The sequence below is a fragment of the Nuphar pumila genome, chromosome 12 (genome assembly GCF_984573655.1).
Source record: "Nuphar pumila chromosome 12, dmNupPumi1.hap1.1, whole genome shotgun sequence".
Taxonomy (NCBI): Eukaryota; Viridiplantae; Streptophyta; class Magnoliopsida; order Nymphaeales; family Nymphaeaceae; genus Nuphar; species Nuphar pumila.
In genome coordinates this window covers 57,127,356-57,150,372 of record NC_143260.1, presented here as the reverse complement: position 1 = coordinate 57,150,372, position 23,017 = coordinate 57,127,356, and the positions used below count along the sequence as shown (strand labels likewise).

The window sequence follows — 23,017 nt, the reverse complement described above, 5'->3', positions numbered from 1 at the left end:
TTTGCAAAATTGTTTTCAAGTTCATTGACTCAGCAAATTGCATATGACTATGTACAGATTCTCATATGAAAAGTGCTCATGTTATCCCCTGGTTTACATGTGTTAAAGATTTAGTTTTTCTTTCTACGCATGTGAATATATGGACATGTGCTTGTATTGAAAACATGGATCATGAAAGTTTATTGTTATTACACTTGCATGCTTATATACTTGTATGCATGTTTTGCTAGAGGTGAATCAAGGAAAGAATGATTTTTCTCTTGTACTTAGAATCGACATGTTATGCTTGATTAAGACATTAATGCAAGGTTGCTTGCATATGTATGTGCATACATGGAATTGATGTATTTTGGCACGTACCTCATGGCGTGCATGTTCACATATTGTAATTGGAACTGGTTCATGAATAAAAGTATGCATTTGACTTGAGTATGCATCTGAATTGAACAAAGACATGCTTATTAATATTTTTGTGGCATACACATGATACATGTTTGCATTTCTGAATGTGCATATAAATTTCCAGAAGGTGTGCTGTACATGTCAAGATTTGGAATTATTTATATGCTTTGACTTGATGTGACGTGCTTACGCATCATACTATATGAAGTTTGTTTCAAATGCATGTGCATACATGCATTGATGTGTGTTTCACATGTAAATAAATGCATGAGTTGTTCACTTGTCCCAATTGAGATGATTCATGAGTGAATGCATGTATGTGGAATGATTTCGTAAAGGCACATGCACATGAATGACAAACACATGCATATGAATGTGATATATCATGCACATGGTTAAATTGACATATATAAATATGCATTTGGAAGCATGTTGACATCATTGCATACATTGCAAGTTGTTGTGATTTTTGCGTATGATGCATCGATGGTCTAAATGAACCATCACAAGCCTGGAGAGCCTTGAGCTTTGGTTTGCTCTTTCTTTAATTGTTTAAATACATCAAAAAATTATATTTATTTTTATTGCACTATATTGCACTGTTCTATGTGTTTCCACGGGTAGGAGTCCCGTGATGGTTCTTGCAGGGGTAAATGCGAGTTTTTGCCTTGTTTCTGCATGCTAAATTGCAAAACTCAATAATTGGCTTTTAATAAAAATATAATAAATAAGAATAGTGTAATATATGTTCTGGGATCTCCTATTTAGAGAATGGGAATCCTAGAGATCCGATCTTCGGGAGACTGTGAGGATACAAAAAACTCTATGGGCTTTACTTTTGTCCCCTGAACCCGATATTGAGGTTTCTTCTCCTGGCCACGATTTTAGGAAGAGTCTTGGGGGTGGTGTGTTTTGACACAGCTGTTGTTTTGATACCAAGAAAGTGGCACTTGTGGGCGTAGGGTGTCTCTGGTGTCCTCGACATTAGATGTGAAGGTCTAATATTTTGATGGATGGTGTTGTTTCCTGATATCGATCGATGGCTAAGTTTGGAACCCAGTAATAAAATACAAATTGTGTGTTGAGCTACTCTGAGAACCTAACTTGACCTCAGAGATTTTACTCGTTTGGTGTATCCGTCGGCAACGATAATTAAAAAGAGAAACTTAAATTGTATGCATTTAATAGGGCATGTATATGGATAGGAAAAACTTTAAGGAAAGATAATAAAGTTTTCATGCATTCCATATAAATCATGCATATTCCTGCTATGCATTAGAACATGCATATTGTACTTGTTCCTTTAATTATTACATGATGGTGAATGCATGATGTTTAATTTCTAATGCATGTTAAATGTCTTGCTTACTTAAATTGTGATCCCTGATATTGCTTAATGTTCTCTCATGCTTATAAATTATTTTATGTCGCATGAAAGCTTAATTGAAATTATGAAGTTGTCATAATTGCTTTCCTCTAAATGATTGCATGAAATCTTATTTATATTCGTTATGCTCACTTGTTTAATTAAAAGTAATTGTGCTCAGGATTTTATTTCTGACATCCTACTTTTATGATTTTTCGCAGTTGCAGGTGATCAGTGAAGCGACTGGTTTTTGGAAGAGTTACGAGTGTCACATTCTTGTTGGACGGTTCACAAAGGGACAATGTGGCTCAGTTTTTCATTATTTACTTTTATGTCACTTAAATAACTCTGATGTCTCTTGCAATTATTGCTTAAACATTCTTTCTTTCAAATAAATGAATAATTGTTTGGTTTGGTATGGGTGATAAGTGTAAGCTCTATTGTGATGTGTTTGGTTATCCAATTAGGAGTGAAACTGTAAAGACCCCGGATCTCTGGAAATATTTTCACAATGTTTTAAAAAAAAGAAAAATTTGCATTTTCAAGGGGTATGAGTTGGGGTCGTTACATGATGGCAGCTCCAAGGCCCTCTTTGATTAGATCATGCAATAGATTTTGTTCTTGGGGCCCTTCTCTCATATGACCTCCCATGCCCCCCTTGAGGAGAACGGTTGCGATGGCAGCCAAGTGAAATGGTCTGGGGCATTGGGGTCACATGTTTGTATATGAACTTGTCTTTTCACCTCTTCTGGATTCTTGAGAATAGATTCTATATAGCAACATTGTGAAAAATGATCCCTATCAATGCAATCATTGAGTTTCAGTGTTCTCAAACTGTGGTACATCACTTCTTGTGTGCTTGAAGGAGGTAGGAGGAGCATTGGACCTCGTGAGATCCAAGGGTCATACCAAAAATCTTATATTGATCCTTCCCTTTATCTCCCACCTCACATGTAGTATGGCCTCTTGAGCAAGTGTCTTGGGATCCACAAGGATTCCTCTCTAAGGTAAGTATGTTTGACCAGTTGTACCCATGGGATAGATGTGGTGATTAGCAACCTTCCATGCTACATTCGTCAAGAAAACTACATTTGTTTTTTTTAAATTTTATACTCCCAATCCCCCCTCTTTTAGGGGTTTGTAGATTTTGTGCCAACTTAGCAGGTGTGGATGCTTTTGGCTTTTCGTGTCATTCAACAGAAACTTGCTTATGATGGATTCAATGTAGGAAATGACATTGGCTGGCAACCGAAAGGAACCCATCCAAAAAATAGGAAAAGATAGTAGTATGGACATGATCAGAATTGTCCTCCTTGCCATGGATAGTAGATGTCCACTCCATAAGGCAAATCTGAAACGAAATTTTCCAATGAGAGGTTCACATAATGCCTTTGTAACCCTGCCTTTGAACATCAAGAGGCCCAAATAAGTGGGGTGGGTTCTTCCTTTGCCATTCGCTCCAATGGGATATGGTATCAGCTCTCCTGCTAGGAAGGTTGCAAGGAACAAAAATGGATTTCTCCTTGCTTATCGATAGACCTGACATTGTCTCAAATGCCACCATGATCCTAAGGAAATGCCTGATTGAGCTACTATGATCGCAAAGGAAGAATAAAAGCATCGTCAACAAAGAAAGAATGGTGCTAGAGAAGTCATTTTATGGAGATGGGGTGGAGGAATCCCCTGGAAACCGAGAGGTTGAGTTGTCGGGTGAGATGCTCCATAACCAAAAGGAATAGGAAGGGGGGTAGGGTCAACCTAGCAGAGATACCCTTGCTGCCCCAAAATTATTGGCTTTCTTCTCCATTGATCACCATTGCAAAAGTGAGGGATTTAAAGCATCTCATTACTCTGTCGGTTCAGGATGGTTTAAATTGTTCATCCCAACCACTTTCCAAATTAGAGCTACGTGGGTGCAGTTAATCTTTTTTAAGATTTTCCTTGTTTGAAAGAAGTTTTTCACTGCTCTGATAACATCTTTCTCCACTATGTGCTAATATTTCTTAAAGAAGAAGCCTGAAAATCTGTGTGGACCTGGTGCACTCTAGCCATCTAATTCAAACATCGCTCCTTTGATTTTCCCATTCTTCACCTCTCTCCCTAGGCTCTGGTTTTCTTTCGGTTAGACTCTTGGTTTGGCTTCCCCTAGGAAGGCCCTTCTCTCCACCATTGTTTTCTGAAAGAGCCTTGAGAAGTAGCCTATAGTTTCTCCTTTGATGTCCTCGTTTGATGTGATGGTAGATCTGTCATCCAATACAAGGGGCGTGATGCAGTTCCTCAAGATATTTCAATTGTAGAGAGATTGAAAATAGGTAGCATTATGATCCTCCTTATTCAGCCATCTACATCTAGTTTTTTGCTTTCATCTTGCTTCTTTCATCTCCTGAGGAATTTTGAGCTCAACTCTCAGGTGAAATTCTTTAGAGATACCAACATAATCATTGTTATTGATGTTTGTGTGGCATTATGCAAGCTCAATTTGAATACTTTTAGGGATATCCCCCATGGTCTATTTGGCCTATCTAGCCAGGTTACACTTTTCTCAGTCTAACTGGGAAGTGAGCACAAACATAGGACACCCCTGCACCTCCATTTCTCAGTTTGATTTAATGATGATGCTTTCACATTTTGAGTTGAGAGCCCATATATTTAAAGAAATTGAAAGAAAGAGATGGATGAACGAGGGGGGCAGAGTTAATTAGGATTTCATTGTGGACCCATATCAACTTAGGAATGAGTTTTCTTTTAGAGTTGGAGAATTCATGGATCCAGTGATTATCGATTAGGCATCTGTTTAGTTGACCCGCCTGATGCTTGTCTCCTTGTTGTGGAAGCAGATCAGGTCATGTTGAACATGAGCGTTTTTTATCATGCTGACATCGTGACCATCTGTTTGCATTTTGGATGAATGACACGTGGTTTTATTGACTTTTGAGCTTTTTAAAATGCAAATCGAATGGCCACGATATCGGCATGAGCAAAAACACTCATGTTCAGCATGACCTGATCTGCTTCCCCTTGTTGTTGGTTGTGCCATGTGTATCGGGAGTTAGGAATTGGCAGTTATGATAACCCACACTTTTCAATTGTATCATTAAATAAGTCGTTCACAACATGTCCAAATCATGAGCCCCTCCTTTCCCGGGTGATCACGTAGCGTTCCAGTCTCCAAAAACAACTGATGGGGACTCACGAGGGTGTTGGGCAAGTTATTCACATAATTCTCGTCTTTTGGAAGCCTTGTTTCGATCATACACTCCTAACACAACTATCACATCATATGAGTTGTCCAATATAAATGATATCATCTTATCTGAAATCAATATCAACTCCATTGAAACAAAAAAATTATCCCACATGCATATGATTATGCTGTGTTCGATCACTTCAAAATTCCCTGTCAGTCCAAAGTCCAAAAATTCTTTCTCCAGTTGGGGCAGCTGGTCCCTAGTGATTTTGGTCTCTAGTGGGGAGAAGTCCACCTTATTGGTTCTCAGTACTTCAAAAATTTATCAGCAGGCCCACCTTTTCTCCAGCCCTCTAACATTCTAGGTTATTATCTTCATTAGATGGGAAAGGGTTGGAGATGCAATCCTATGAGGTCCCTGTTGTGCCATCCTTGAGGAGAGAGTCAACCCCAATGCTTTGAGAAACAATTCTCCTGAACAAAGGTCAATACCGAGATTGTAAGGGATGACTCGTAAAATTGAGAGAGTCAACTCCTAAGTTGCAAAGACCCTGGTTACGGGTTTATGATGATATAACCCCGAGTAAAATATGTTGAGTCTGAGATACAAATATGTTAAGTTGTGAAAACCAGAATGCATGTACATAATGAAATAAGAGGTTAACCTTTGTAATATACATAAACTGTTTTGACTCATGTGGAGCCCGTGGTTCAAGGAACTCGACTGAAGTCCTAATAACTATAGAGTATAGCATGTACTTTGATACCATAAGGCATGCATGTACTATTGGTAGCTTTGCAATGAGCTTGGAGTTATGAAGAACCTGTATGAGTGCAAAGATGCATATATTGAACATGCACACCTAAATAATAATGGCACTATCAGTGGCGAGACGCTTGAATGGTTCAAGGCACTAGAACAAAAATGGATGTTATGCAATAGACAACCCTCATAACCATTATGTTTGCATGCATTATCATGGAAAGGATATACGATACAAACCTCGAATGACCCTGATAGATTCATCTACTTTCTTGACAATTTTTTAGAGCAACATCCCAATGGGTCTCCATTCACTCGAAAGATTCACTCGAAAGTTAGGAGGTTGTGGTTATCAATGTGTCTTAGGTGATAGTGTTCAACTACTGCAATTAGTTTAGGATGCATCCTAATTCGTTTTGTTTATCTTCTGCGACAGTTATCTCTCGACCACTCTGGATTGTTTAAACCTTGTATTATATTCATTTTGGAATGATATATGTTTTTGTAAATTGGCCTTGTTTTATTTATAAGCTTTTAAATACTATGATTTGTTTGAAAAATGAAAAAGGGGTTGAAATTCAAAATAGAATCCTTGTTGGTAGACCGGGATCCAATCTTTATTGGGGGAATTGGATCCAAGCCTATGCAATTCACCTTACTCCTGTAACCCACTCGAGGCTTGCTAATTTAGGCCAACTAAAGGATTTTTCATTGTGCTATAAACATCATTTTTCATCAACAAAGAAAATTTCAAAAAAAAAAATTTGAAATTTTTCAAGTTAGAAATCTGGAGGCATTACAGATTCGGTGTCAGAACCTAAAGATAGAAGTATTGGTTCCCAACATCACTATAAGTATGTTTTAAATTATGATTAAGCATTCTTTTGGGTAGATGTTGCACCACAAATTAGTCAAGGCACTCAAAACCCTTGATGAGTTCATTAAGGTGGTGATTCTGTTAGTCAAAGACTAGGCCGAGGGACAGAGGTCTCATTTGAATAGGTCTAGCAAGGAAGGAAGCAACAACAAGGGAAATTTCTATATATGGCCAAATAAAAAGCAAAGACAGCATAAATGGACAGGGTCCCAACAAAAGCAAGATCTATGGTGCCCAAAGTGCTATCGTCACCACGTCAGAGGACCATGCCCTCGAGATACGGGCGCCTGCTCTTACTGTGAAAAAGTGGGTCATGTTATCAATCACTACTGTAAGAAGAAGCCATAGTGGCAGAAGCAAACTGTTGGAAAAGGCCAAACATTAGTAGCAGCAACCATGACAATAGAGGATTGTATGAAGGAGGGCAACTTTTGCGTTAGTCAATAGTCACACAGTTTTTTGGGTTTTTGTATAGTCATGAATATATATATATATATATAGTTTTCATCTTCATAAAAAAACTTCCCAGCCTTACTATTTACTTCATATGTCATGATATCACTTGTTTTCACACTATGTTTTCTATGTGCTTCCTTTCAAGCTTTCTACTCACTTTTCATGTATTTTCTTTAAATTGGTAACCATCATTTTTAAATTGTGAGAAGAATTTAATTCTTACATTACAAAATCATATAATTTAAGAACAATCATTTTTATTTTAGTTTTTATTTCTTTCTCTTTTGATTTGTATTTTATTTTTCATTTTATCCCATATCACTTCGTCTTTTATTTATATTTTGCTTTTAAATTAATTCCTTGTTTACCACTTATAAATTTTAAAATATCTTGCTTCTCGTTTAGTTTTTGCCTCCACTTTCTAGTCTGGTAAACTTGGTGTGAAACCACCTAGTGAAAACCTAAAATTTTTTCTTTTCTTTTTTGCATTTTTGACCCTTCAGATGTGATCGACATATTTTGTTTGGTAGAATGAGCCTTTAGATCATGTTTTTCTGTTGTGTATATTGGATTTTTCAAGAGTTGAAAAATAAAAATCAACAGCTTATAATTAACTAAATTTTCAAACCTCAAAAAATCATAATTTTAGATGGAAAAGAAGAAATCAAAGGGTCAATTCATGCTAACTTGACCATGTTGAACACATTGATGGGTTAAGATTTGGTGAAAGCAACCTCCTCTTATGGGTTCCAACTAGAGGTTCCTTACCCATGAGGGTAGCAAATACTTTCCCTATATTATGTGCTAAATATTTGCATGAATTTGTGTTTGCAATAGGTATGTTATATATGTAGTGGCATGTATATTTATGTTGAAGTTTCTTCAGTCATCCATTTTGATCATCTATATTATCTTTATTTGCATTGGCATTTATATACATTTTCTAGTATGTATGTAATGTGCATTATATTGGCGTGTATGCACTTTCTGAGCAGAATTATTGGATGAAACCGTGACAACAAAGCACAGGGAAATATACTTTCTCCTCCTTTGGAAATGTTCTGATCAGACTGTAATTTCATAGTGATAGAGTTTCAACAATTTCAGCTCTGGATGAGGTCATTTCCTGAAAGATTGCCATGAAAAAGTATTAAGACAAGAATGTGTGTGTGTGTGTGTGTGCGCGTATGCATGCTTATCTCATATCAGCCTTGCAGTATGTTACTATGCAATTGAAGATTGAAAGGAAAAAAAGAACGATAAAACAGAGTGATTAGTAGACGAGTTCAGGTGCAACATGAACTAAGGTTCTTGGATATAAACTTTATTGCTCATATTGTGGTAACTGGATAACATGAATCTGATTGTCATGCATATCCAGAAGTAGCCCTTTTACTGGTTGGTCTGGGGCAAGGCCATTTCTTATCTAGCTCAGGCTGCAAATGGCAGCCCAAACCTGGCCCATTTCGGCCTGTTGCCCACCCAGAAATTTTCAGACTTCACACAACGCAAAAAGTCTAGGCAATTACCAACCGGGGGCTCCGCTTGTTTGGTAGGAGCTGTTAGTGCAGGTCACCATGTGTTGGGACGTTGCAAGTTCAAAACCCAATGGTATGTTGTGTAACTGGTGGGGGTCTGCCTAACCCCAGCTTGCCTTTCAAAAAATAAAAATAAAAAGTCTAGGCAATGACATGGCTGCTAGTAATTTTGAAGAGCATAGCCCCTTCGGTATCATGCTGCTTGTTTACCTAAACATACAACACTTAATCTGATGGCTGCTAAATATCTAACAGGTTCAATAGATTTAGTTCAGTTAAAGCAGAAAGAGAGCTCTTACTGACATGACATGTTCAAACAGCATGTCATCACAAGTTTCTAGAACAGGAATGACTGCATAAGATAAAAACAACATAGAACCCAACCCATACTGCACAAAAGCTACTCATAATGGTTCATCAGATGAATCATTTTATCATAAAGTCACAGTAAACAGAAATCCTTTGCAGGACGCCTTAAAAAAAGCACCGATCTAGGAGCATTTTGGTCAAGTCTCATTTTCTTTCATTAATTATATTATAAGGCTTCAAGAGATTACAAAAAGGAAAAACTGGAACATGAGATTATTGCAAATCGAAAACAGAACTTCAGATAAAATTATTCCAAAATCTGCAGAAGCACCAACATAACCGTCCAACAGTAATGCAACAACCACTTTAAATGTGAATGGGTTTATCATATGTAGCCATTGCTGCCTCCTTCAAAGCCTCACTTAGGGTTGGGTGTGCATGGCAGGTGTGTGCAATGTCCTCACTCGATGCACCATACTGCAGCGCAATCACAGCTTCGTGAATGAGCTCGCCAGCATTTGGTGCCATGATATGCACCCCAAGAATCTTGTCGCTTTCCTTCTCGGACAACATTTTGACAACACCTTCTGCTGAATCAATTGCCTTTGCTCGGCTGTTTGCCAAGAAAGGAAACTTACCGACTCGGTACTCAATCCCTGCTGCCTTCACCTGCTCTTCTGTTTTACCAACTGAAGCTACCTCTGGGTGTGTGTACACAACCCCTGGCACTGTGTCATAATCAACGTGCCCGATTTTCCCTGCTATGAACTCCACACATGCTACACCATCCTCTTCTGCCTTGTGAGCTAGCATCGGTCCTGGTATAACATCACCAATCGCATATACCCCTGGGACGCTTGTGGTAAACCGCTCATCAACCTCAATGCGTCCAATCTTATCAGTCTTCAAGCCCAAACTTTCTATCCCAAGTCCTTTAGTGTATGGAGTCCTGCCAGCTGAGACAAGCACCACATCAGCCTCCAGGATACTCTGCTCACCACCAGCAGACGGCTCCACTGTGAGTTTGACACCAGGGCCTGACGTGTCAACACTAACAACCTTGGTCTTGAGCATGAACTTCATCTTCTGCTTCTCGAGTGAGCGTTGGAACATCTTGCGAATCTCACCATCCATGGATGGGACAATGTCAGGTGCAAACTCAATGACAGTGACTTCAGAACCAAGTCGGCCCCAGACAGAGCCCATCTCAAGGCCAATGTAACCAGCACCAATGACCACAAGCCTTTTAGGGACCTCAGAAAGTGCTAGTGCACCAGTAGATGAAACAATTGTCTTCTCATCAATAACAACTCCAGGGAGTGATTTCACATCAGAGCCAGTGGCAATGATGATGTTCTTGCCTTTCACAACGGAGCTTGAGCCATCAAGACCATCAACAGCAACTTCACTAGGAGAGATGAGTTTCCCTGTACCCTTCACGTAGGTAACCTTGTTCTTCTTGAAAAGTCCTTCGATTCCCTTGGTAAGGTTGGAAACAGCTTTATCTTTCTGGGCCATCATAGCTGGGACATCAACTTCTAGCTGAGAAAACTTGACTCCATGTGAGGGAAATGCATGCTTGGCTTCATGGTACATGTGAGACGAATGGAGTAGAGCCTGGAATTAAAAATAACCACTACCATGGCATTACTTTCGCATGAAGTATACAACACAGCATAAAATTAATCCCATGCACTATGAAAGGATTGAAGCATCCATCTTAGGCAAAATTTGGTTTATGCATACAACAAAACTGAGAACATGTGATCTGAATCCAGGACCATCTACAAAGTGCAGAAGGTTGCTAGATGTTGCCGAGTGACAGGAACATCTTCAAAGTTTTGTACTTGAATAACCATCACAATAGATAATGTATGATGTATGATTCATTGATAATACAAAAATCTGTTTTTTTTTTCGTTTATTTATCAAACGCTACAACAGATCTCATTGACATTATTTGAACTATATAGAGATGTTACACAAAGACAGCTGACGCTTATGTACATCAATGTTGTACCAGAGTTGTCAGTCGAGGAAGCGGGAGCGGGAAGCGATACGGGAAGTGGAAGCGGGAAGCGAGGCACTTTCAAAATTTTAGGAAGCGGGAAGCGTGGGACCACTTAGGAGCGAACCGGGAAGCGTCTCGGAAGCGACATAGGAAGCGTCTCGGAAGCGACATAGGAAGCGAACCGGAAGCGACCTAAGAAGCTATAAATTTCTAAATTGTAAATTATAAGCTACAAAGTTCTAAACTCTAAGTCTAACCTTAAAATTAACATAATTCACTACTTCACTTCATCATGCAAGATTCAAAATAAAAGTATACCAAAAAAATATTATAAGACCATGACAAAAAAGTAACATAAAAGTTTTTAAGTTGGACTACTCCAACTACATCATCAAAAAAACAATTAATAATTCAAGAGTTCATTAATCTGTCATCTTTCTCTTCCCCTTCAAGTCAGCAATAGATCGTAAACTTTCTGCATCATCACGTGCTTCTTGTCCTTCACGACCATGTCTTCTGCTCCTTCCTTCATTTCCTATAATAAATGCCTTAAAAAATTAAAATGTTCAAAAACCATAATTTAAAATATAAAAAACACAATATCAACATATCTTGCCTAGGTCTCCTGCTAAAGAAACGATCAATCCGACCTTGAGGAACTGATGGTCGCTCTTGTATATCTGCAGTTCTACTAGCTCTGATGGATTGATTTGTATCCTCTTCAACTTCATTTGTACGTATGATTATTGGAGGTAATGGAGCTCTTGGTTGTGCATCTTTATGTTTGGATTTGGAAATAGTGCTTGATTGTTGTGCACTATCATCCAAATCTCTCCATCGCATATCCTCTAATCTCAACGTATTTTCTTCTACAATAGGAAGTTCTGGATTGATATCCCATTTTCGACTAGGCCCCTCTTTGTAGCGATCGTTGCACATTTTATAACAAGAATATAAAATATGAATGCTAATAAACAATCAATGATAGAAAAAGAGAAAAAAAAATACCAAAACAAAAGTACAACACAGTTTAATTATACTTGTCAATCAATCGAAGATTGGAATGAATATACACTAAGGTATCAGCACGATCTTCATTGAGTCTATTTCTTTTAACATTGTGAATGTAACTATAGGTGCTCCACACTCTTTCTGCAGAAGATGTGCTAATAGGTTGAGATAAAACTTTAATGGCTAATGCTCTCAACTCAGGTGTATCACCACCATAAAAACGCCACCAATTAAGCACCGACATTGTAGGATTCAGTGCATCTATTCTTGCTGCATTTCGGCTAAATCTTCCACTTCTTGATGCAAAAGTCATAAGTTGTGACCTATAAAGTGTAGATAGCTCTTCATTTCCAGAAGATATGACTTCAAGCGCGAGCATTGCACCGTCTAAGATGTCATTATCTTTTTCTGCAAAAAAAATGTTTAGTAACTATAACAAGAAAATGCAAATGAAATAATAAAATAATTAAATCATTAAACTTTAAACTTTATTAAATAGATAGAATAAAATTTTTACCAGGAGAAACTCGTTTGACCCCTCCTGCTACTGGGATTTTAAGATACTCCGACTCGTAATATTTTGGAGTAAGCATGTGGGCTAGATTATGGAGAGGCACATTCATTCTATCCCATCTATTTGAGACAATCTTATGAATCTTTTCATATAAATTTGGTTGTCCTTTTAGATTGTCTTTGATTTCCCCCAACATGTTGTCCATGCCTTCATACACTTCACCAATTATAGGGTCTTCCTGATCACAAAATTTAATCATCTTATAGATGGGTTTTGTAATCAATAATGCTAAACGTACAGAATCCCAATATTCTTTATCAAGAACAGTTGTTTCTGTTGTAACAGCCCTTTTTTCATAGTGTCATCCGTGCATGATTGCTTCCAATCGCTCCATCTATCTGAAATTACTGTGAGCCTTAAGCTCTCCCTCACATCAAGCAAGCGTTTCAAAGTAGTATAATGTGAAGCAAACCTTGTTTTTGCAATCTTTATTAATTCTAATTTTTCATTACTTCTAAAGATTGCTAGTGCTTTTGAATGATTTGTGATATACTTCACAATTTCTTTACTCTGCAAATATGTTTCTCCCAACCAATGAAACTCATGTGCCAAATCCTTGAAGATCAAATTAAGTGTGTGCACAACACAAGGTGACCAAAAAATATACTTGTACGTTTGTTTTAATTCTTCACCTGCTAACTTGCAATTTGCTGCATTGTCTGTAATCACTTGCACTACATTAGAAGGCCCCACAAGTTTAAATCCCGTCTTCAAAAACTCGGCAATGTTTGCAGCTGACTGTTGCACATTAGAAAAATCGCTAACCGTCTGAGACAATGGAAACTCCAAACTCAAACTTTTCTCGAAATTCATTTAACTCCCTGTGAACACACTCTTTCTCACTGTCAAGCAACGTTGTTCGCGCTTTTTCATATGATGGGGGTTTATATCCAGACACTTTACTAACTGCAGATATCATCTCTTCCCAATATGGTGATCGAAGCACATTGAAAGGTATGCCATTTGCATACAAAAATCTGATAATTTTGTGATCTACATCATCTCTTTCTACCTTTTTAAAGGTATCACGAATATCAACTGTTTTTCGGCTTCCACTAGATGATGTAGTCATACTAATAGGCTTCTTCGGAGTATCAATTCTTGATCTCCTCAACTCAAATGCACTTGATGAAACCTCCACTCGACGAACTTGCCTCTTAATTTTTTTTGCCAATTCTACATTTTTTGCAACTATAGGGCAAAAGGCAATCCCAACACTTTGTCCCTTTGGAGATCCCATGAGATGTGCAAAAACTCAAGTATATGACCCATGATAAAAAAAAATTGCAGTGCTTGCACATAAAAGCTTGGGTTCCACCTTGCTTTCCTTGCCCACTCTTCTTTTGTTTCAATACATGGCGCCATAGCACTGTTGTTTTATGCATGCTAGGTGGTTCATCATCTTGGTCATCTTCAGAATAGTAGTCATATTCTTCTTCATCTTCCTCATCAAAACAATTTTCATTTCTGTCCTCAAACTCATATGGACAATCAGAAGACCTCTTGGTCTTGCCCTTTCTTGCATTATCCTTCCCAACACCACTAGACGATTCATGCTCCAAATTGTAAAAAGAATCATCATCGTCATCATAATTATCGTGATCATAGCTTGTGATGGTCATTAATGAAGCAAAGAACAGGCAAATATACCTGCATCATAAAAGTATAAGAATCATTTTAGAACACTTTAAAAAAACTATTATTAACAACAAAAGATGGAGAGTGGAATGTGAAAACAAAAGGAAAAAAAAAAGACTCAAAGTGAACCATGAACGCCCCTTGCAATCGAATTCCCGTAAAATACCGTGGGGTTTACTAAACAACTTCAGTGTCAGCGCACATAAACTAATCATGCTCATTTCTTAAAATAATCCAGACAATATGTATCACACAGCTTCGCAGTCACAATCTAAATTTCAGAACTATGAAACCAATCAGATTTCCTTTTTCTAATAGCATTAACACCCGTAATGAATACAGAGGAAAGCATCAAGCCTTAAAATTCAAGTTTAATCAAACTAAATCTCAAACAAACATGACAGTTGAAACTTGAAACACCACAGATTTAATTTAACCCAGGAAATCACAAATAGGTAAAAGCTTGATAAATCCAATCTAAAAAGAATTGCAGACTAGTTCTATTTATTCTTATCAGAATATGCCCATCAAATCAAATTTAACGAATCAGTACATGAATCAGCCAAGAGTCCAAGACTCAATGAATATAGCAAAATTTGTGAATCAGACAAATTTTTTTTTTGAGATAAAATAAAAAATGGCTACAATTATTAATAAAAATCTATTTCATATGGACAAATCGAACTATTTGCTGCAGTCAGGGCTGGGTACTGGGCTGGGCTACAAAAATGGATAAAAATCTATTTCATATGGAATCAGGGCTTGGCTAGGACTGGGCTTTTAAAAAATAAAAAATAAATAACTGTTTCGGGAGGCTACCGTAACAGTTATTTATTTATTTTTTTTAAAAGCCCAGTCCTAGCCGGCTAGCCCAGCCCTGATTCCATATGAAATAGATTTTTATTCATTTTTGTAGCCCAGCCCTGACTGCAGCAAATAGTTCGATTTGTCCATATGAAATAGATTTTTATTAATAATTGTAGCCATTTTTTTTGTCAAAAAAAAATCGGGGACGTTGCCCCCGAAGTTAGGGGGCAGTGTTGTGAGAGGCGTACACCTCATTACCTACCTGAGGCGTACGCCTCAGAGGCGAAGCGAGGAGTTGAGCCTGCGCATTTACAACCTTGCTAAGCAATGGAGGAGGTCGCCGGACGTCAGTGGAAGAGAGAGGAACATACCTGAACAGAGACATTGCTCGATCGAGGTCTTCGGATGTCAACAAAGGAGGAGGTCGCCGATCGTCAGAGGTAGCAGATCGACGTAGGTAGCAAATCGTCGGAGGTCGCCGATCGTTGGAGGTCGCAGATCGTCGGAGGCCGCCGGTCGTCGGAGGTCGCCGGTGGCCGAAAATGAGAGAGAGAGAGAGAGAGAGAGAGAGGAGTCGGGTGAAAAAGAAAAACCCTGCCTTCGCCCTTAAGTTTTCACGATTTTTTTTAAAATGTTTGTTTTACCCTTATTCAGTTTTTTTTTCTTGTTTTTCAAGTGTCAATTTCGTTTTAAAAAAGGGTAAAATTGGTATTTCGTAAAGGCGTCCCCCTTTAAAGGGGGACGCGATTCCCTTTAAAGGGGGACGCGTTTTCCTTTAAAGGGAAACGCGTCCCTTTTTAAAGAGGGACGCGTCCCCCGCGTCCCTTTTTAAAGAGGGACGCGTCCCCCTTTAAAGGGGGACGCGTCCCCCATAAAGAGAAGTGCGTCCCCCTTTAAAGGGGGACGCGCTTCCCTTTAAAGGGGGACGCACTTCTTTTTTACGTGCGCTTCCCTGTGCGTTTCGGAAGCGTCGCGTTTCGCGCTTCCGAAGCGCGTCTCGGGGAAGCGCGCTTCCCCTTTTAGCTAGGCGCTTCCGGTAACCCTGTGTTGTACTATCATTACTATGGGGTATTTCGATACGATACACCCCTATATCTTACGATATGCCCCTATATTTTATGATACGGGGCGTATCTTAAGATACGCTATAAATGTAGTTTAAATGCTTATTTGAATTTTTTTTTTCGATTTGAAACATATAAGGCCCCTTGGGGCTAGTTCATATTCATTCCTAAAGAGCTTAAGAGTGATCTAGAGAGATTTTTTTCCAAAAAAAAGAAAATGATGTTGATGATACTCGATGATTGATGTTATCTAATTTATTTTTGTTTGAAGTTTAAAAAAAATAATTAGTTATGTAAAAATTTTAAGAATTAAAAAACCCTGTATGTTTTTTTGTTTATGTAAACACACACTATTATGAATCTTGTGATTTATTAGCTTAGATTTGTTATTTAATATGCTTATTATTTCATAGTTTGCATTTTTCTTGTGAGATTGACATTTATAGCATATTATCTTGATTATTTAATGTTCGATGTCTTATCCATGTCATTCATAGCACATAATTGTTTTGATATATAATATTATAGGTTTATCTAATGCAATTCATCATTGTTTGTTGATGTCTTATGCAACTCATAGAGACATAAATGCTTTATATGTGATTTTGTGGTTGTATTTTGTGAAATTCATCATTGTTTCATGTGTTAGAATTTTTTAAAAATTTTTTCAAGTTTTTCCTGATTTTTCTTGATTTTTTTATTATTGAAAAATTTTTATTAAAACTTTATGATTTTTTACGATATTATCTAACTTTGAGCCCGATACGAGTTACAATACGATACTTACAACCTTGATGTGCATAGCCTATTTACAAAAACTCCAATCTGTAAAAATATAAAGTCAATGTCAACCCCCAAAGTAGGGATGGCAGTGGATCGAGGGAAATGGGGCCCCGCCCCGCCTCGCCCCGTTTAGACCAGGGATTGAGGACATGAAATGGGAGATGGACTGAGGATGGAGGTTAAAATCAAAACCCGTGCAGGGATGGACTTACTCTTGCCTCCGCCCTGCCTCGTCCCCGATCCCCGTTAAGAAAATTACTATTATACCCTTATAAATATTATAAAATCCTATATATATATATATATATATTCCTAACCCTAACATAAAACCCTTTCTTGAATCTCTCATCTCTCCTTCCTCGAAAAAGTTGGGTGAGCTCCCATTTCTCTCCTCTCCTTCCATTAACGGCAGAAGGCCGCAACGGCGGAAGGACTGGAGAAACGGGGCCCCGCCTCTCCCAGTTTGGACCGAGGATCCGAGGATGGAGGACATGAAACAGGGAATGGACAGGAGATGGAGGTTAAAATCAAAACTCGTGCGTGGATAGAGGCGGGGATAGAGGGCAAATTTTTGAGATGGGGCAGAGGTGGAGACCTTGTCCCCCGCCCCGCCCTTGGTCCACTGCCATCCCTACCCCAAAGTCCATTCGACAAGTTTATAGAACTATGAACTCCTAGCAATGTAATGTGAACTCTTCTAAAAGGTCAACGCACCTGTGTGGCACCCACGTCCATGCAGGTGCAACACTTGGACACGGCTTCCAGAGTGTCAGGTATGGTCAACCACCCACATCAGGGGGTCTATTTCTGTCCAAAACTAGACTCAATTAACCATAGCCAAGTCCAGTTTTATCTAATAGTATATACTTAAATAGGTATTTGTACACACACACACACACACACACACACACACATATATATATATATATATATATATATATATATATATATATATATATATATATATATATATATATACGCACTCCCGCACCCAAGTTTTTTTAAACTGCCACGTCGCGCCCGCACTTATGTCACATAGGCTCCTAGAGATATGCACAGCCCAGATATAGAAACAGGCAGCCTACATATAATGTTTCATCCACACCATTTACAATAATAACCAAAGAATAGAGGAACAGAACATAAAAATGTGCATTTAGTCTTTTCACAAGACCAATCAACAGCAGCAACATTTAACACTAAAAAACACCAAACCAAATACAAACACAGAAAGAAGCAGCTGATTCCCTATTAATGTCAATGTAGTGAAAAAAAATGCTGTTACAAGGAACTAGTAAAATAGATCTCAAATCATTTGCCAAAGAGTAGGATCAACAAGGCACTGCACAAAGTTTCCCTAATATAGAAGTATAAGACTTTAAGCCAGGCTCCACGGGAGAACTTTGAAGCTCCATGTATGGATTACTTCAGAAGACAAATATACCAATAAAACCAAGGATCTCAGAAGCCTGATGATACTTAATGTATGCATACTCATTCAGATTTCCACATAAGAATGCAGACAAAGGACATCAATCAATTTGGTTCCAAATATGATAATCCACATCTTTAATTCATAAGTTCTTTTAATATAGTTTGAGATCTATTAAACCTACAGATTATTTGATATGTGAATTAAGAAAATTGCTAACAAAATCTTTTAGATAACAAGACCCTCCAATCTCAATGGCTTCACTGCCGCCTGTTGGTGATTCACCCTAAATTAGCACGTTCCATGGAAGCATCATAGTCACCTGTATGGTTCAAGGCAACTTCTAGCTGAGGGTTTTTTTCTCAGATTTTTTTCAATAAGTAGTTTTCTAGAGAAAATCTCGGAAGTTGAAAAATTGAAAATATAAATAATAATAATAAAGATAAAAAAATAATAAGTCTTGCATTATTTTTCTTGCAAAAATATAAAGAAAGAAGTTTTAAAAGGTGTTCAAATATAAAAGAAAAAAAACTTGGCTTAAAATATTAAAATAAGGTTTTTTTTCGAAAATATCACGAAACTGTCGGGTGACATTATTGTGAAATTTTGGATTCGGGAAACATTTTGAAAATACCACGATATATTGCTGATAATTTCAATTTGCCCTAAAATGCTGATATTATCATGATAGTTTGAAAATATCAACAATATCGGTAACTATGAGAAGCATTTTACGAGTGCTTATTAAGAGTACAGAAGAAAGACATCATGTTGCAAGAGAAATTCCAGGAAAATCTCATTCTTCAAGGCAGAAAGCAGTAGTAGCACTGAATTCCAAAGAAACATCTGTGTAGTGCAGGTTCCCCAGGTCAGCCTTTCCTTTATTTGTTCCACATAGTTTATCCTCAAGCTAAATAATTGGATTTTAGTTTCAAAAAGGTAGACATAATATAAAAGGCCAAGAGATACTGTCCATGGTCTAGTAAAGCACAAAACCATATTCTTGATGGTATCCTTTTAGTAGGAAGCAAGCATCAATTTTCACACCGACCTAGATTTCTTTTGCATTCTCAATTTGCTCTAACATTGACTTTGTTAGAAGGAAAGCAGACATTTTGCTGCTTCTTGGTCGTCATTGGCACACCCATCTTTTTGTCCACATTAATCTTTAGCAGTTTATTAAAGGTACCCATGAAGGTGAGAAGTGACCTGGGGCTTAACCTTAGAGATAGACGATGAAATGGATTGCAATGGCGATCGTAAGTAAATAGGCCAAGGATCAGAATGAACATGATAAAAATGATTCCCCTAAACAGACATTTTAACCAGAACAACTCGCCATACATAATAGTGGATAAATGTGAAGATTGATGACTCAAAAAATCCCTATCTTGATTCATAAGGGAAACTTGTATTCGTAACTGACATATCCATCAGAAAAATGCTCTCTCATTACAGTGACAATCAACGAATGACATTCCTAAAGATACTTTCTTTATTTAATCATGTAAGCAAGGATTGGTACATGCTCTACAACATGTATGATGTACCCTACTTTTGAGCACCTCCGATGATCATTTCCCCAACTTCTAGCCCTCAACGACAAAATAGATTCAACATTGTTCAAACTTACAGTCCATATCAGAAAAAACAGACCAAAGGATCAAGAAAACAGACAAGAAAAGCAAAAGCATATATTGGTTCAATATAAGAAGGTAAAGGAGATCCATCATGGTGGAGTTGCCTTCTTTCTGGCCATGTCATAAAGAAAATAGCAATAACACTATATGACACATGGCTTCTACACTGCTTTCCAAATAGGTCAATCATAAAATTGAGAATACAAGAAGCTACTTGTTTGGTGAGAGGATTTTCTCATAAAGCTTTGCCAACATGAATGAAACACCTAGTGAACTTTTCCCATAGAGTTAAGCAGTAAACCTTCATGTATACATAACAGGACATATAATCATATTTTCCTCCCTACTTGTATTCTATTGAAAAAACTTCATCATCCTAAAAGTTGACATTTGCTCAGGAAGTCTAAACATTAGAATGGTATTGGGAAAATTAGACAAATAGCAGTTTTTCATGGTCCATTACAGCACATCAAAAGCAGAATGTAAGAGTTGAGAGATGGTTAGGGTTCAGCAACGGGTGGAGATGGCCCAACATCTTAGACAACCCAATGGGTTAGGCCCAGTCAAGTTTAGCGAGTCACAGACCATTTCAGGTTTAACCCAGGTTCAGGTCGGGCCAGGGCTAAAATCATACCCAGACCCTGCCCAAAAGGGTTCGGGCCATGGGAAGCCCCATTTTTCAATGAAGAAAGGGCTGGGCCAAGCCAGGCCTAATTTTGACTGAGCCCATGTGCCTGCTCATGGGTCGCAGGTTGTTTGATTAGCCGGTGGCCCATCATCGAGGGACAAGCCAAAGTCTAACTTAGGCCAGGTTGAGTATAAAAATGAGGTCCAAGCCCCCATCCTTAGATGTGAACAAGAGAGGCTACCGTCGTATATTGACACCTAAGTTATTGCGAGTGCACATGACTTTATTCTTACTTGCAAAAGGATGTTATATAACAAGAACAATCATAACTGAAATTACTGAGTGTAATAAAGCATAAATGGAGCCCGGCATTTTTGGTTTTCAGCTCACATTGCAATTGCCTCTTTAGATTGCTATTGCTAAGCAACTACAACTTCTAGACTTTTCCAAACCTCACATGTACGAGAAAGTATCCTATAAAGGGGAGTATCTACAGATATTGGGCAACTGAAAATGGCCATAAAAAAGCCACAGGTCTGCGATCAGTAAGAAATCATGTCATCCAAAGGAGTACCCTTGACAATGCGGAATCGCAAGAGAAGCAACATTTCCATCTAAATAACTCAATTATGTACTTGTCACAATCCATAGCTATCACAGCCATCTTTGGGAATATCTAAGATTCTCAGCAAAGATATTTTAATAAATTTCTAAAACTTTAAATAAAAACTCATAAAATCAATATAAAAAAAAACAGATCTCGATTGCTTATGGAAAATCTCCTGGAAACATCCCTAGATTAATGTGATAAGCTCAATTTAAGCAACACTTTGAAATTATTACCATTTATTCAAACTTTAGCAATCCTAATAATCCATAATCTACTAAAAAGTAGGGGCTTGAGCGGGTTGGGTAAACCTGATACAATACAAGGAACGGGTTTCTATTTCTAACTATCAAATCCTCAACCCAGAATCAAGTAATACATAAAACAATGTACAAGTGATTCTACAAAATGCACTGACTTCAATTCATACATTGAGTAGATGTGAGAAAAAGAAAAACTAAAACTTGAAATTACTAGGAAAAAAATAAAAAATCAATTTCATGAACAAATATGTGCTTCTAGATAAATATGTGCTAACCATCAGTGAGAAAGAAATGGACAACCTAAGCGCACATAGAACAGAACACTTTTTAAGATACGAGCATAACAGATAACAAGCTTTAGCTGGTCTTCCAGTTGTTTTTTGTTATAGAAAGCTTTTCATCATCTTTAGGGGATTTCACAGTTATTTATTCGCATACTAAATCAACAAATCACTTTATAAAAAAATTGTAAAAAACTTTTGACAACAAATATAGTTACCCAGACCCATCTCCTTGAAGTTAATCAGATAACTGAAATGCAACTAAAAGAGGAAAACTGAACTTCATATTAGATAAAAAGGAAAAAAGAAAAGAAATTTTCCATTATTTCCTTGTCCGAGTCCGAGGATCGACAAATCAAACAATATTTCTCTAATGATTTCTGCCCCTTTTTCCCCCTCTGGACCAAACACCAAAATCATCGTTCCATCCCGTAGGCAAGCAATAAAATAGAAAACTCCATTGAATTAGTGGCGCGGATAATAATACCAAGTAAACTTCTTGTGAGTTCATCTGTCTAAATTCAATCAGTATCACTCGAAAGCCTATAAAGACTAACCAACAAATCGAATTACGTCGCAGAACATCTCAAAAACTCGAGAAATCGGAAGGCAGACTGACGAAATCGTAATCGATCTCGGGATCTGATATATGAATCTAGTAACGGAAACAATGGGGGGGGAGGGTTTACTTTGGAAGGGATGCAGCCGACGTTGAGGCAAGTTCCGCCGAGGGCTCCCCTCTTCTCTATGCACGTCGTCTTCAGGCCGAGCTGCGCGGCCTTGATCGCCGCCACGTACCCGCCAGGGCCGCCGCCGATCACCACGACGTCGTTCTCCTCCGACGCCGACGAGAAGGTTCTAGAAGCAACGAATGAGTGCCTCAGAAGGTTCGGCCCCGCAAAATTTCTGCCCAGAAGAAGTAGCGCCCTCCGCCTGCCGCCGCTGCACCCCGCCATCGCCATTCTCTCTCTCTCTCTCTCTCTCTCTCTCTCTCTCTCTCTGCGTAAAGGAGTAGGGCATTAATCGATTCCCTGTTTGTCGGCGGGCTCGTGGACATTTGAAAAGGCATTACATTTATTTCTTGAGAGGGATTTGGACGTGAAGGTATAGACAGATCTTGGCTTCTATCAATGCAGGAGTTTTTCAAGTTTAGTGTTAATCCCCAAAAATGCTTTATTGGCAAAGGGACCATGTTAAAGGACGATGACTTGGTTGATTCTTCATGACCTAATACAAATACAAACTCATAACAATACTAAGAGGATGGGGTTTCACTTTCTCAGTTGATGTGTGCTTTGTCAACAGGCTGAAGAAACTACACATCTTTTTTTATGGTGTGAAGTGTTTCTAGAATTGTTTTCTAAAACTTGGAGAGCTCCA

At 38.1% G+C, this 23,017-nt stretch overlaps 1 protein-coding gene across 1 annotated transcript; it reads right to left on the bottom strand.

Annotated features, from left to right (window-relative positions):
- Positions 1-9,089: 9,089 nt before the first annotated feature.
- On the bottom strand, positions 9,090-22,707 carry LOC149820926 (dihydrolipoyl dehydrogenase, mitochondrial-like). The gene is made up of 2 exons (XM_089983778.1): positions 22,327-22,707; positions 9,090-10,515 (listed from the first exon to the last, which is right to left on the bottom strand). The coding sequence occupies exons 1-2, from the start codon at positions 22,597-22,599 to the stop codon at positions 9,265-9,267; spliced, it is 1,524 nt and encodes a 507-aa protein (XP_089839904.1). The 5' UTR covers positions 22,600-22,707; the 3' UTR covers positions 9,090-9,264.
- Positions 22,708-23,017: the final 310 nt, after the last annotated feature.

Excerpts from the sequence above, each read along its gene's own strand:
- LOC149820926 (XM_089983778.1), bottom strand. The coding sequence starts at position 22,599 with ATGGCGATGGCGGGGTGCAGCGGCGGCAGGCGGAGGGCGCTACTTCTT. Across the intron at positions 10,516-22,326 it reads TCGGCTGCATCCCTTCCAAA|GCTCTACTCCATTCGTCTCA; the intron begins GTAAACCCTCCC and ends TTTTAATTCCAG.